Below are 16,346 nucleotides of genomic sequence, written 5' to 3'. Positions count from 1 at the left end.
TGACTTCTTGAAGTCCATTGTCTTTTTTCTGCTGTTTTCTCTTCTACCATCCCTTAGAATCATGAACTCTACCATTTCAAGATCATGTTCACCCAAGCTGTCTTCCACCTTCAAATTCTCAACCAGTTCTTCCTTATTTGTCAGAATCAAATCTAAAACAGCCTCTCCTCTACTTGCTTTCTCCACATTCTGTAATCAAAAGTTGTCTTCTATGCATTCAAAGAACTTGTTGGATAATCTGTGCCTTGCTGTATTATTTTCCCTACAGAAGTCTAAGTAATAGAGTTCATCATCACCTCCGAGTCCTGTGCTTAGGATGATTGTGTTAGTTCTTAAAGAAAAAAAGCCCCATCCACCTCTTCTTCTTGGTTAGGTAGCCCTACTATAATGCCACCCTTAGTTTTTTGCCCCTTTTATCCTTACCCAGAGATTTTCAACCGGTCTGCCTCTCACTTCTATCTTAACCTCAGTGCACGTGTGTACATCTTTGACATACAAGGCAACACACCTCCTTCCTTTTTTCCCTGCCTGTCCTTCCTGAACAAGCTGTATACTTCTTTATCGATAGTCTAGTCCTGTGAATTACCACACCAAGTCTCTGTGATGCCAGTCATGTCATAATTGTGGTTATTCATTAGTATTTCTAGTTCTTCCCGTTTATTCCCCATACATCTTGCATTGGTAAGTTGTGAGGGCCAAGGGACGTGCTGGCCACCACTTCCTGCAGCCCCCATTGGCCTGGAACGGTGAACCGTGGCCAGCGCAAGCTGCGATCGGCTAAACCTGTGGACACTGCAGCTAAACAAACCAGCCCAGCCCACCAATGGATTTCCCTAATAGGCCGCATGCCAAAAGTTGCCGATCCCTGATCTAAGATGTTCATTAGATTTCGCATTTATATTGCTTCTTGTCCCCCCTGGATTCTGACCCCTTGCCAGGTCTCCAAGTAGGTTAGGTCAAATTCAAGATACATGTATTCTGGTCCCGAAAACATATGCATTGATAAAGCAGCAGCGTGTGACCTGCAGTACCTCACACAATAGCTTTTAACTACAGGATCATGGCCAGATTAGAGCCCTGAACATGTGACCCATACCCTTGATGACCACTCCAAAAAACCTAATTCTTTGCAGTGGCTTTCTGCACAGCCTATCCACAGATTTCAAGGATATATCCACCATCCTGCTGGGCATAAATATGTTGTCACGCTGTTGGATTTAATGCAGAACAGAATTTAACTCATCATGTTTAATATGACAGAAGGAAAAAAAAATTAAACCCAAAAGGTAAAACAAATATAGATAGAAGCAAGAAGGAATAAGAAGCCTATGAAGACAGTGTTGTGATAGGGGAAGAAAGTTTTTCATGTTCTACTGTTTTTAAAGGAATAGGAGCAAACCTTAGATACCCCAGTGAATACTATGGAGCCTTTAAGAAGATCCTCACCTATAAGTTTGTTTTCTTTCACAAAGCATCTGAATTCTGCCCCAGGAATTAATTCACACCATTTTCGAAGCACAAGCTACAGGAAAAAAAAAAAATACAACAACATGTCTAAATATGGCTTAAGAGAACGAATTGACTCTTTTTGTCAACACACACATATTTTGGTCTTAAGATAGTACCTGCTGTTAAGAAAAATATCACAGGATACTCTTAATACAAGGGGAAAACCCCTCACAATTGTAATGGGTGTAATTATCTTGGCAAATAAGCCAAATTTCTTTGAAATCGTATCTTGTCACTTATTTACCTGTGAAAAATACATGTAAAAACAAAATTTTATCTCTAATACACCATAATTTTGCCCATTGGATCTCTCCCCCTATACTCCACTAGCATGACAGAACTCAAATATGAAAAGCAATAAACATTTAAAGACAAGCACGGCATTTCACAGATGTGTACTTGAACACTGTTTTAAGACTCAGGCTCTGCCATGTGATTCAAAAGAATACAGCCGTAGCAATTTTAAGGACTCTGCCATTGTGCAAAAATAAGCCACTGTTAATGAGTGCATAAGATCCGAACAGTCACCACAGCTAAATGGAAGATTTACATACCTAGCTTCTCATTCAATACAATGGACTTCGAAGATACTTCAACTTAGTACTTAAAGGGATCACTAATGCACTATACCTAGGTCAGTGGTTCAAATCCAGTACATTCAACAGTGACCAAGTCTAGGCAAAAGGAGTTGGTGCCTCTGTCCTGTTCTCAGTGGACAACGTAAAGCCACCTTAATTGGTCTGCCCGCTGGCAGTCTCAGCAGAAAGGCTAAGGACTAAAATAGGCCATTTAGAGAATGAACAACTCCCTCAGCCATTCAAGTTTCCCCTCTGGGGTCAAAGTTGACACGCTCTGGGAGAGTATTATGGAGAAGCTTGTAGGGCCACTGCTTGCAATGTATCTGGTGTGTGGACAAGCAGAGAGAGATGCTCGTCCGTTTCCGTAACTATTAGTCTGGCTTTTTTCTTTTTTTCCCACAAGCACTGAAGTGTTATCTTGGTGTCATCCAAGCATAAGTATCAGCCCTCCCAAGGGTAAAATACTTAAATTATCTAGAGCCAGGAGAGGAGTCTTACCTCATATTCCAAGCAAGGATCAGGGGTATCATCAGTACAGTGAATAAACCTGGAAAAATAAATTACACTGTCAAGATCTATTGTACATAAAACTGTTTTTATTCAGAGCAAGCATTACAAACTGGAACCATGCATCATGAAGGCACTGTTAAGCATTTCTAAGAGATTTTAACTCTAGAAGTAAAAAACAAGTATGGGTTTGCCATTGGTAAACGTCTCTTCCTTGGCACACCCGGACAGTTAGTCAAATGACTCACAGAGATCACCTATCACCAATTAAGAAAAAGCCTTTCTTGGGCATGAACTTCATAGAGAAGTTAACTTAAGACAGGTTAGAGAAAAGGGAGAAAATTATTTTAAAAAGGAGACACTATAAGTTAGATTTGAGTCAAAGTTAAACTGCGTCAGAGCAACCTTCAACCAATAGAAAGGCTTCTACAACAACACATAACATTCTCATCCAAACTATTGCTTTTTAACAATGGGTATTTCCCTAGAAATGGTTGGAACATCAACACTGTAGCACTAACAACCTCAAAGTGAAACTGACTTTCTTGGATTTTCATTGACCACGCTAAGAGAAATGCAAAAAGATAAACAGTACAAAAAAAGTGACAAGTACTCTTAATGATTTAAGAATTTATTAGTAGCAGAGAAAAGTATCTGTTTATCATGTATGACAGTTATATTGATGGTGTCCCTTCAAAGTACTTCTTCATTGCCAAGATATTATTTGCTTGCGATAACTACACTTTGCCTTCCTCTTAAATAGTTATCCTGAGATGATTGCACTGACACAGAAATAGCACGCACTTTGATGTTCTAGTTTCATTACATTGCTCGGAGCAAATGTCTCCAAGTACCTTTCTCTGGTAACTTCCTAAAGCAATGCACCCTTCAGTGAACCAAGCGATATCACTATGATTCTTACAGAAACAGTGGATCTACTTTTCCTTTCCATCAATGGGAGGAGCAAAGCAGTTTAACTTGCCACTGCCTATACCAGAGCATGGCATCTTTCTGAGTCAACAACAATAAATAATGCATTTAGAAGAACAGATCTTAAAAGATAGAAACAAACAAAACCCCAAAATATCCCTGCTCCCATGTTATTCACACACATTAGATATCTGTAGGCAGACACCAAAACTTTTTCTCTCATGAGTTAGTCTCTTATTCCTTCATTCATTAGCCAGTAAGAATAGAAGCAGTTATCCCAATGCCAAGTATTATGTAATCTCTATATTTTCACCAGAGTAATTATGAACACTACAAAAATAATCCTGTCACTTTCAAAGGAATGATAACAAAAGTATATCTTCTTTCTAAAAGTAGAGCTCCCAATCTCATTTGAGCTGTCAGTAAAATGCCTACCATTTGGTGAACAGCTCAACTGTGAGAACAAGCTGGTTAAAAGGGTAACAACTGAGTGCCCTCTCAAAAGTGACAAGATTTATCCAAATTCAGTAAAGATTAAGTAAGTAAGAGGAGGTTTCTTACCTGTAAGTGGAGGTTCTTCAAGATGTGTTGCCCCTATCTGCTCTTTACCCCTTCCCAAAACACTAGAACTAGGGGTCACCTGATTAAATTAATAGGCAGCAGGTTTAAAGCAAACAAAAGGAAGTTCACTTCACACAATGCACAATCCACCTGTGGAACTCATTGCCAGGGCACATTGTGAAGGCCAAAACTATAATGGGGTTCAAAAAAGAATTAGATAAATTAATGGAGGGTAGGTCCATCAAAGACGATTAGTCAAGATGGTCAGTGATGCAACCTCATGCTCTAGGTGTACTGAGCCAGTGGTTCTTAACCAGGGTACATGTACTCCTGGAGATATGCAGACATCTTCCAGGGGGTATATTAATTCATCTAGAGATTTGCTTAGCATTTCACCAGGCTACATAAAAAGCAGTAACAAAGTCAGTACAAACTAAAATTTCATGCAGATAATGACTTGTTTATACTGCTCTATATACTATAAACTGAAATGTAAGTATAATATTTATATTCCAAATGATTAGTTTTGTAATTATATCATAAAAGTGAGAAAGTCAGCAATTTTTCAGCAATAGTGTGCTGTGACACTTCTGTATTTTTATGTCTGATTTTGTAAGCAAGTAGTTCTTAAGTGAGGTGAAACTTGGGGTACACAAGACAAATCAGATTCCTGTAAGGGGTACAGTAGTCTGGAAAGGTCAAGCCTCTAACTGCCAAAAGCTGGGAGTGAACAACAGGGGCTGGATCACTTGATAATTTCCCTGTTCTGTTCATTCCCTCTGAGGCATCTGGCATTGGCCACTGACGGAAGACTGGATACCAAGCTACATTGACCATTGAGTCTGACCTTGTATGGCCATTCGTACGTTTACAATGAAACACACCTGAGTCCAGTCAAAGCTAAAGTGGAAAAATGTTTAAAAAAAATAATCTATGAATCCTTCTCTCTCCTGCTGGAAATTGCCATGAATGTTTCCTATAAGATAATGCACCGCTAGCCCTTAAGACCGTCTTGAATGTATTAATTCTATTAAATGTTAGCACTGCCTATTTTAAACCAAACTTATTTGGTACTGAATGTTAACAGGCACAGCCAAAGCCATCCAGTTACTGATCTGCGACAGATGAGGCTTTCCTTGAACAATGGAAGCAAGAGGCTGAGCAGAGTTTCTCTAACCTAAACACTTAAGGTTTAAAAGCACTGGGAACAGCAGCAAATAATTTGCACACATGCACAATTAGGAGATGCCAGGGATCCTATTTCTGAAACTGTGTCAGAACTTATGTTTCAGACACTAGCAGGGCCTGAAAGACCTAACCCCTACAGCTTATAGAGCGTTCAAGAAATATGGTTGGTCTCCATTTTATTTATTGAAATCTTATTAACAGGTAAACAGGAGAAAGATCCCTTTTTGTATATTTCACAAGTATACGAATCCCCACTGGTACATAATTGCTAACACACATCACTGCATTGAGCAGATATATGTTGTTTAATTCAGCTCACCCTTTGCCCATAAAAAGGAGTGATGTGATTTACCAGGATTTACAATGCCTGCAGTACACATAACATTAAAGGGGCCACAAACTGATTTGCAAATCACTGTAATTACTCTTGTGGATAATAAAACAAACCATCAAAGTTGTAATGAAAATTGTAACAGTTATTTTGTACCTGAAGAATACTACAGCCTTACAGTCTGATCCAAAGCCTGAATACAAGTCTTCCCGCTGACCTGAACAGGCTTTTCGATCAGGCCCTTTTTCTCTACCCTTAGATTTAATTGTTAGAGATTTTTACTTTAAGCACTTGAGGCAAGTTGGAGGAGGTGGTTCATATGCCACTCAAAAGGGGCCTTGCACCAAACGTTCTTTTAAGTTTACAGAAATGATGGAAAACTGAACTGAAAGATATCTTCAAATGTCTAAGGGCATGCCTACACTATAAACATCAGTCATCCTATGGTAAGGTTGACTTACAACCACCTCAGTAATTACTGCAGTGGTTCATGTCCACACTGCCCTTCTTGTGCCAGTGGTGCGTGTCCTCACCAAGAGTGCTTCCATGGACTTAAGAGGGGACATGTGCGGGGCTGAGAGCCTGGGCTCTTAGCTCCACACCAGGAACAGGGCAGCCACACTGGGCTTCTTGGCTCCCTGCCTTACGTCAACCTAAAGCTGTAGCGTAGATGAAGCCTCAAACTGCATATGGTACACTTGAGTTAGGTTAACCTACCACCTGTATTAGTAGTACATGCAGCCAGAGGCTGCTGTGTTATCAGCACACTTTTGCACAGGAATGAGGTATGGACCTTATACTCTCATCAGGAAAAGAGACTTAACAGCTTTCATATGCATTGTCTTCCCCAAATCTTTGGGATCTCCTGCAGGGGACAGGTTCATTGGCACTGAGGTGCTCAAGTGAGCCAGTTACCCAGCATGCAAACACTCCTCAAACAAGGATGCCTCCGCTGGCTTGGACATGTGCACCGAATGGATGATGGGAACATCCCAAAGGACATCCTCTATGGCAAACTGGCATCTGGAAGAAGACCCAAAGGACACCCAAAATTGTATTTCAAGGATGCCTGTAAGCGAGACCTCAATGAAATGGACATGGATAACTGGGAGGATCACATTCAGGACAACAGCCTTTGGAAACAAGAATTTATCAAAGATCTGCTAATACAGGTGGTAGGTTAACCTAACTCAAGTGTATCATATGAAATTTGAGGCTTGATCTACACTACAGTGTTAGGCTGACGTAAAGCAGGGAGCCAAGAAGCCCGGTGTGGCTGCCCTGTTCCTGGTGGGGAACTGTGTGTGGTGCAGAGAGCCCTGGCGCTCAGGCCCCCCCCCCACATTTTCCCTCTTAAGTCGATGGAAGCACTCTTGATGAGGATGCGCACCAGCACTACCGACAAAAGGGCAGTGTGGACAAGAGTTACGAGAGAAAGCAGTCCAGCTTGGCAGAGGAGAAAAGAGCTTGCATAAGACAGAGCCCAAAAGGTTGAAACACCACCTTTAAATGTGACAGATGCAACAGATGTCTCTCTCGAGTGGGTCTCTTCAGCCACGGCTGCCATGAAATAATTCAAAAAATTCTCTCTCTCTCAGGGGCACATATCCATGGTTTATCCAGAGAGAAGGATGCCTACTAGAGGTCTGACTTGAGTAATTAACACATGAAGGGAGGCCTCATTTGTTGGACAATAGAATTAGAGAGGTAAACATATCATTAGGATGAAAACAGAATATTTGTGCTAAATACAGTAAGTAAATAGATCAGTAGATGGGGGGGAAAGAATGTGAACCAGATAAGATAAGAGGGGGGACAACCACTTACTAACAATTGACAAGATAAATTAAGAATGTAGAGATGAGGTAAGGAGTAGGTCAAGTGTGGACAACACATGGACACAGCATCCTGCACAGGGATTGGTTCCTACAAGGTAGCCAATCCAATACAAGATGTACGATGCAATGTATAGTAAATTCAATGCGTAAATGTATATAAAGGAAAAGGTTTTCTGTATAACTTTGGATGTGTGGTATGCCCTATACCCACTCCTATGCTTGAGTCTGATCAACACAGCATAGCTTGCTGTAAGCCAAATAAAAGAATCTGAGTGATGAAATCTGGAGTTTAACTGAGTTTTTTGGATCCCAGAGAACTGGATGAATTGTTCTTTCAGAACTGAACAAGGTGTTCTGGATAAGCCAAGTGGAAAATGTCTCAGAGGGAATCCCACTATATACTAAAATCATTTACTGAAAGGCAGATAAAAACAAAACAAGAAAGTTTTGTTTACAGGAGGGACAAGGTTTTCAGCTTGATACAGAATCCAGTTAAAACAGGGGAGTTCTTACTGCCTGTGAACTACATTAGGTTATTTAAAAAAAAAAAACACAAAAAACAAACCTGGCTTAAGGCTCATATCACACACCAAACCCTGAATAACATGTTTTCTGTTAAATCAGGTAGGTAAAATACAATGCTTACATGAAAGAGAAATAACACTAACTGCACTGTAATTCGTGTGCTGCGTTTAAGTCCTTGTTACTCTATTATTGTTCCATGAGGGAAGTTCTATATCTAACAATTTTAAAGCGATTGAAGTGCCAGCTTCATGTCAGAAGCCAAATGTTTAAACATTGGAAGTGAAGCCAGTCATATTCAAGATGCTCTGACTAATCAGATTGTATATTATTTATGATCTGTACTACAGTAGCACTTAAATTGGGACTTCATTGTGCTAGAGACAGCACAAACACCATCCCACCCTGACCTAAGCAGCTTGGTATAAACAAACAAGACATGCAGAGGGTGGGAGGGGAAAGAGGCACAGAGAAATGAGGTGATTTGCCCTCGGTCACAAAGCAGGTCATGGGCAGAGCTGGGATAAGAAACCAGGTCTACCCATAACCCATTCAGTGTCTTTTCCATTAGACCACACTACCTCCCAAACAACAGAGCTTCTTTTACTAGTTGGACAGTTCAGGAGCACAAGGTTACAAAATATAAAGAAACGTCTAATAAAAAGTTTTTTGGCTGTTTTATGTCTGAGCAAAAAGTTTTTTCATCCCACTAAATACAATCAAATCTATTTCTCTCTCTTTTTTTTACAAGCCCATCCAAGTGAGAGGCACACAATGTCTCCAGTTTTCACCTGCTCAGCATTTTACTTCCATACGCTAGTTGCATTTCTAATTTTTGCTTGCCAAGGTCTATGGTGCTGGCATTTAATCAATAGCGTAATTAATAGAGACAACCTTGTGATTCAGCAAGTCTAATCATTTAGCCTGTTTGACTGCTTATGTTCATATGAATAATTTAGCAGTTCAAGAATGCTATGAACGGCCTGGATTAAAAGCAGGATGTTTTATTCAACTACCTTTTATTTACAACAGTTCATCTAGGAGGAGGCCAAAATGCTTTACAGATTAAAGTGGGATGAATTTTGCCCCAGGTAGGTACAACTCTCATTCAAAAATCAATAGAAATTGTCCAGGCTAATTCACCCTATTACAAACTAAGGCCTACTCTTGCAAAAACTACCACAGTATTTTACACTAACATTACAAAAATAGCTTTTAGGAGGGAAAGTGAAGTGTAACTTTTCCCCAACTGAAAACACGTCAGTCTTTAGATTAGACTGTAATTACCTATACCACAACTTGCCGAGAAGCCCAAGGTCTCTTGCTGGGTATCTTTATACAATGAGAAAATAGGGGACACAATCCCATTAACTAGCATGCAGGCCTTGGGGTCATCATACAAGAAGGCTGAGACCATTAAATCCAAACTGGACTGAGAGTCTAAAATGAAGTCCTTACTAAGAATAGTTAAATATCTATCCTTGAGCTAAGGGAAAGAGCAAAGCCAACACATATCTCCTGCATAATGAATAACGATGAAGCCCCTGGGCTCATAAGTGTCTTCTGTTTACTTTGGCCAAAGCGTTTTCCATCAGCCTCACTGGGATCGGCACTAAAATTTCAATGTGTCCATTCGCATAGTGGTGATAGAAGCAAACCCTCCATTGGATTATTAAACCCTCTTCAGTAAATTGTACTGACATACTGTTCTCTCACCTACCCAGGCATGGCATCATTTTAAAATACAATGGAACAAGACTAACATTAAATAGCCAAACTTAACAGACAGAGAAGTATTACTAGAAAAGAAATACGGAGGTGTCCAACACAGGAGTGAACTGAGAACAATCCAATCACAGGAAAAAGCTAGAAAACCTACTCTGGTTTGCTGTAAAATAAGAGAATAGTGCAGGTTTTCACTGAACTGCATTATTGTTCAATTTCTTCTCTAATAAGATCCAGTTATTTAAATGTATTTATATCCCCTCTATGAATCTTACTTCCAGATTCATAGAACTTTTCATTTGAGTACTCTTGATGCTCCATGACTAAAATATGTTTCATCCAAGTCCACTCAGGCCTTGCAAAAAAAAGGTTTTTTTGGTAATTTAATTTGAAAGTGTTTCAAGTAAAGTGTTTCAAGTTATGGCACATTTCAGTGAAAAGAGGCCCAAATTCCTTTTATAATGAGATAAGGCACTGAGACTAGTCAAATTCAAAGGTGTGATGATGCATTAATGCTGATAAGAGGTGCATCACAGCACCCTCATAGCCCAAGACCACTAGTTTAAGGACTATTTATTACTATGTGTTTGTATGGCAACCTAGGTCCCAACCCTTGATTGGAACTTCTGGTGCTTTTTTAATGCAAATTATACAACAATGCATTTGTGTGCTGCAACAATACATAAAGGCAAGACATACGTAACGTTTCATTCACACACAGTACAACTGGGTAGTTTGCAGAATAAAGAATGTGGCTGTTGGGTCTAAACTTTTGGTGAACTTTGGGGAGCCAAAACACACCCAGACTGACTGTCTCTGCATAATCCTTCCTGAACCCTTTTGAACAAAGCACTGACCTGCAAACTACTCATGACACCCCCTTTCCCTAGTAGCCATTAGCCTTTATCTCTATGCATTTACTTGTTAACTTGCTTTTCCTGTAAAATCTTGATTAATTATGCATGACCATTATCTTTTGTTAATCACTTTGTTTACTTCTGTGTATAAATATTGATGCTCACCCCTAATAAAGGGGCCACACTTAATCTAAAGCTTTTTAGAGCTAAGGATAGTGTGAGCCCGTTGATCAACGCATTGGTGTCTGGTCTCTGACAGAATTGTGTGCCCCATACCAACTCCGCACGAACTCGGGTGCTGGAGAGGTGAGTGAGGACTTGCTTTATTACCTAACAATTTGGGGGCTCGTCCGGGATTCCTTCTGGTGCGGTACCTCTGTCCAGTGGTCAGACCACTCATATATGAATTGGCAAGGCGCCACAGGAGATTTCTCCCAGCCAATTCAATATTGAGGGGTCGTGTATTGGACAGCAGGGTAAACGCCAGTTGGAGGGCTCCTGTCAGACACCATGGGTCAAGGGACTAGCGTGCCTCTTGAGAGTCCGTTGGGGATTGTAAATAAGTTATGGAACGAAGGGAAACTCCCAGTACAGACAGGAATGTCTAGGAAGAAGTTGTACACACTATGTGTAAGGAATTGGACTGGGTATACCGCGGTATTGGCCGACCCGGAGATGAGGTGGCCTTCGTATGGCTCTTTCGAACAGGCTGCCTTAAGAGGAGTAAAGAGCCAGATCGAAAAGACCATCCGGGACAGTTATGTTACTGGCTTTGTTGGAACACAGCAGCAGAGCTGTGGAAATCTTTAAAAATTATGGCAGTCAGGTACTCTCCCGAGAGTGAACCCCCTCCAGGTTATTTCGATGAAGGGTGTAGACCAGGGCGTGTTTTGACTCGTCAGCTGGTCCCCTCTGCACCTGCCCCTATTCCTCCGCAGGGGGACTCTCTCCATGTAGCAGAGGGGAATCTGCAGAATCCCAAATTGGAATTTCTGCAGAAGGATGAGGAGGAAATGGAGGGGCAAACCTCGGGAGGAGTAGTTACTAGGCTAATGTCCAAACAGATACAGCAGGGTGCATGCCCCCCCCCCTGAGGATAGCCCAGAGGATGTCCCCGTCAAATCTCTTGCGAGTAATAAAAGTATAGTTAGAGAGATGCCTTTACAGGTGCACCACCAGCTCAGCCCATTCCCCAGGCCTGGATCAACTACGGGAAACAGCAGCAGCCGCAGCAAACTCAGCCTCCTCAATGACGGTACCCCGGGGGCGAAGACAAACAATGTGATGGTCTTATTTCCTTAATGTCTTTAGCCGGCTCCTTTCTCACTTTCTCCCCTCCCAGCAAAGAGCCTCGTTTAACCCTTTCAGTCCAGGGACTGCCTGTCTCTTTCCTCATTGATACTGGGGCTACTTTCTCTCTTTTAAATCATGCCCCCTCTCCCTGGCTATCCTCTGAGGTTAAAACTGCGACTGGGGTGGAGGGCAACCCACAGTCTCTGGGACTCACTTTGCCTTTGAATGTTATTTATGCTGATAAATGTTTTCCTCACCGTTTTCTTTTTTCCCCAGCTTGTCCGATCCCTTTGATGGGCCGGGATTTACTCTGTAAGCTTGAGGCTACTTTAACCTGCACTCCTGAAGGGGTAGGATTATTGATGACAGTGTTAGGAGATTCGGCCCCTACTCAGGGTAATTGGGAAACACCCCCCTCTCTCTCCCCTGACCTCACTGACTTGCCTTCAACCCTCTGGGGAATTTCTGACACTGATGTTGGCCTGCTCCTTTCGGCAGAGCCCGTAAGGATTCAGGTGAAGCCTTCCTTAACCCCCCCCCGTCAGTCCCTCAATACCCCCTGTTGCTGGAAGCCCGGGAGGGCATCCGCCCCATTATCGAGGGATTCATTGCACAAAAGCTAGTCCGCCCTCAGCGCACTCCCTGTAACACCCCTATACTGCCTGTCAAAAAGCCTCCTAAAAAGGACGGAGACCCTGTTCGTTGGCGCTTTGTACAGGATCTACAAGTTGTTAATCAGTATGTGGTCCCTCTTCATGCAGTAGTTCCTGACCCAGCTACTATCATCAGCCAAATCCCCTGGGATGCTGAGTGGTTCACTGTTATTGACTTAAAATCAGCTTTTTTCATCATTCCTGTGCACCCAGACTCTCAGTATCTCTTTGGTTTCACCTGGGAGGGACAAAGTTATGTCTGGCAACGACTTCCTCAAGGCTACAGAGACAGCCCCACGATTTTCAGCCAGTGCCTCCGCCACAACTTGGAAGGTTTCACCAGTCCGCAGGGATCCACATTGGTCCTATACGTAGATGACATCCTATTAGGTAATCGCGAAAAAGCTGCCCTCTGCATCGATGGTAAGGCACTTTTATTATACCTACACACCAGAGGCCACAAGGTAGACCCTAAAAAGATTCAGTGGGTCTCACAAAAGGTCCGATATCTGGGCTTCCTGTTAACCCCAGAGGGAAGACAGATGAACCCAGCCCGCATAAAGACTATTCAAAACTGCCCTCTACCGAACACCAAGAAACAACTTCGAGGTTTCTTAAAATTAATTGGCTTCTGTCGCCCCTGGTTGCCGTCCTGCGGGGAGTTAAGCAAACCGCTCCACCGACTCACTGCTAACCTTGCTCCTGACCCTTTGCAGTGGTCCCCGGACACTATTCAAGCCTTTCAGTTACTCAAGGACAGTGTGGCCTCCTCCATGTCTCTCCGCCCCCCCAATTACAGCAAACCCTTTCACCTTTTTGTCCACGAGAGGGGCGGAATTGCTAGTGGTGTCCTTACCCAGCTGAGCGGGCCCCACCATTTCCCGCTTGCTTTTTACTCTCAGCAAATCGACCCTGTCGCTCAGGGAACCCCATCCTGCACCCGAACTCTGGCAGCAGCTGCCCTGCTGATCACAAAGGCAAAGAGCCTAACCCTGGGTCATTTTACCACGGTTTGGACCTCTCATGCCTTGTCAGCCCTTCTGCGTAGGGGCACAACCCAAGTCTTTTCGGCCCATCGTCAGCAACAGCTAGAGGCCGAACTCTTAGAAGACACTAACCTAATTTTTGAAAGGTGTGGACCCCTTAATCCAGCTACCTTGCTTCCTGACCTGCCAGTCCTCCAGGATCAGCACGACTGTGTGGAAGTAGTTTACAGCATCTTACAGATAAGAGACAACCTGTTTGACGTGCCACTGGACAACCCCGATTGCATCCTCTTCTCGGACGGAAGCTCCTTCTATGTTGATGGCAAGCGTTTCACTGGTTATGCTGTCACCTCTGAATGGGACATTCAAGAGGCCGCCTCACTGCCAGGCAACTGGGGAGCCCAAGCCGCTGAACTCTATGCCCTGGCCCGAGCTTGCCAGTTGGCCGCTGGTAAGACCGTTACCATTTTTACTGATAGCAAATATGCTTTTGGAGTTGTGCATTGTCATATCCACCTCTGGAAGTTTCGAGGTTTCCAGACAGCTGCCGGTAAACCCATTCAGCACCTCCCCCTCATCCACAAGCTTTTGGATGCCCTCCAAAAACCCTCTGTCCTGGCTGTAGTTCACTGCCGGGCCCATACTAAAGATAGTAGCCCCGTTACCCGTGGGAATGCCCTGGCTGACGCCTCCGCTAAGAAGGCTGCCACCTTACCTTTAGCCATGCCCACATTGGCTATTGCAGCCTCCTCCTTTACTCCACCGCACCCCGTACCAGTACCCGCTGCTGAACTACAATCGTGGGAGAGCCTCGGGGCCACTCTGGTCAAAGGGACCTGGCTTATGCCAGATGGCCGAGCCTGCCTCCCTCGCTCCACATACCCCGTGGCAGTTCGCTGGCACCATGATAAAGGGGGTCACTACGGCACGCACGCCCTCGTGAACACCATCGCTCGCTTTTGGTATGCTCCAGGCATTCAACCCTATTGCCTATCAATAGTGAAAGCATGCAGCACATGTCAGCGTAATGGACCTGCTCCACCTCTTAACAAAATTAAGGGTGGAAAACCTCCGCCTGCTGCTCCATTTCAACATCTTCAAATTGACTTTGCAGATATGCCAAAGGCTTTTGGAAAAAAGCACCTCCTTGTTTTGGTTTGCCCTCTGACTTCCTGGGTCGAAGCTTTTCCTACTGCTAATTGTACTGCTGCCACAGTGGCGAAAATTCTCCTTAGAAACATTGTACCCCGTTTTGGCATCCCTCTTGTGCTCGACTCAGATCGCGGACCTCACTTTACTGGTCATGTCCTTGGCCGTTTAAAACAAGGACTGGGCATTTCACACTCCTTTCATACACCCTACCACCCCCAGTCTAGCGGGAAAGTTAAGCGTATAAATAGGGAACTTAAGTTTACATTGGCTAAATACTGTCAGGAAACAGGATTAAAGTGGCCTCAGGTACTTCCCTTGGTCCTGTTTCACCTTCGTACTCGCCCAACCCGCGCATTGGGATTATCCCCCTTTGAACTGCTCTATGAACACCCCCCCTTTCAAAGGCGGGGCGCTACCACGTGCTGATGTTTCACTATTGGGAGGGGATCATTTAACCGCGTGTCAGTTTCTCTCCCTACAGGCTCGCCTCCGTACCCTTTGGAAAGCCTCGCAGTTTTCCCAGACCGTGCCGCTGGAGGAACAGATCCACCCGTTCCAACCAGGGGACTTCGTCTGGGCCAAAAAGTTCGTTCGTGACGACACCCTCCAGCCAAGGTTTACTGGACCCCACCAGGTTCTTTTAACAACCCAGACTGCAGTGTTCCTGGAAGGACGCAAATCTTGGATCCACCACTCCCACGTCAAGCCAGCCGTAGTGGACCACAGTGACGGACCAGCAGCTCTTGTCACCACTGAGGACACTGCCTTCGACCAGTGGACCAGCTTACCTCTCTCAGACATTAGACTTAAATTGACTCGAAAAAAATGAGAGGACCCTTTATTCTGACAACTGTATGTTTTTTTTAATGCTTTTTTAGTTTATTTTCTGCTTATGAAGAATGCTGTGTTTTTGTAAATGACACCTACTCTAACACTTTTCAACGTACCAAACACCTAAGGGAAATGGCTAAAAACTACTCCTCTGGCCAGCCACCTTATGATTGGTGGGGAGCCTTATGAAATTGGCTGCCCGGATTTGGGTGGGTTAAAAAAAAAAAACTCTTGGTGGGTGTTGTTGGGGCCATAGTAGTCCTTATAATACTGTGTTGCTGTATTCAGTGTGTCCCCTCCCTCATAAACTCATGTAAGTCAGTTTATTCTTTTCCCACTTCAGCTAAAAGCCTTACTCTCTTCAAATTGGCCCAGGCTAAAATTGCCAAGCGGCCCTTGAGATCTTAAAATAGGGTGTAGCTTTTTGATTAATAGTTATCTCAAAGCTACAAATGGAGGAATGTTGGGTCTAAACTTTTGGTGAACTTTGGGGAGCCAAAACACACCCAGACTGACTGTCTCTGCATAATCCTTCCTGAACCCTTTTGAACAAAGCACTGACCTGCAAACTACTCATGACACCCCCTTTCCCTAGTAGCCATTAGCCTTTATCTCTATGCATTTACTTGTTAACTTGCTTTTCCTGTAAAATCTTGATTAATTATGCATGACCATTATCTTTTGTTAATCACTTTGTTTACTTCTGTGTATAAATATTGATGCTCACCCCTAATAAAGGGGCCACACTTAATCTAAAGCTTTTTAGAGCTAAGGATAGTGTGAGCCCGTTGATCAACGCATTGGTGTCTGGTCTCTGACAGAATTGTGTGCCCCATACCAACTCCGCACGAACTCGGGTGCTGGAGAGGTGAGTGAGGACTTGCT

General features: G+C 43.3%; 1 protein-coding gene across 2 annotated transcripts in view; it reads right to left on the bottom strand.

Annotated features, from left to right (window-relative positions):
* The window catches only part of CDC123 (cell division cycle 123), an 82,874-nt gene that overhangs the window by 45,064 nt on the left and 21,464 nt on the right, over positions 1-16,346 (bottom strand). For both annotated transcript variants that reach the window (XM_050936984.1, XM_050936985.1), the window contains exons 7-8: positions 2,586-2,634; positions 1,447-1,522 (exon numbers count right to left, since the gene is read on the bottom strand). In XM_050936984.1, coding sequence (XP_050792941.1) covers positions 1,447-1,522; positions 2,586-2,634 — 125 coding nt within the window. The remainder of the gene's footprint in view (positions 1-1,446; positions 1,523-2,585; positions 2,635-16,346) is intronic.

Source organism: Gopherus flavomarginatus, chromosome 1 (genome assembly GCF_025201925.1).
Source record: "Gopherus flavomarginatus isolate rGopFla2 chromosome 1, rGopFla2.mat.asm, whole genome shotgun sequence".
In the NCBI taxonomy this organism is placed as follows: Eukaryota; Metazoa; Chordata; order Testudines; family Testudinidae; genus Gopherus; species Gopherus flavomarginatus.
Note: the sequence above shows the minus strand (reverse complement) of the source record. Positions and strands in the feature narration are given on the sequence as shown.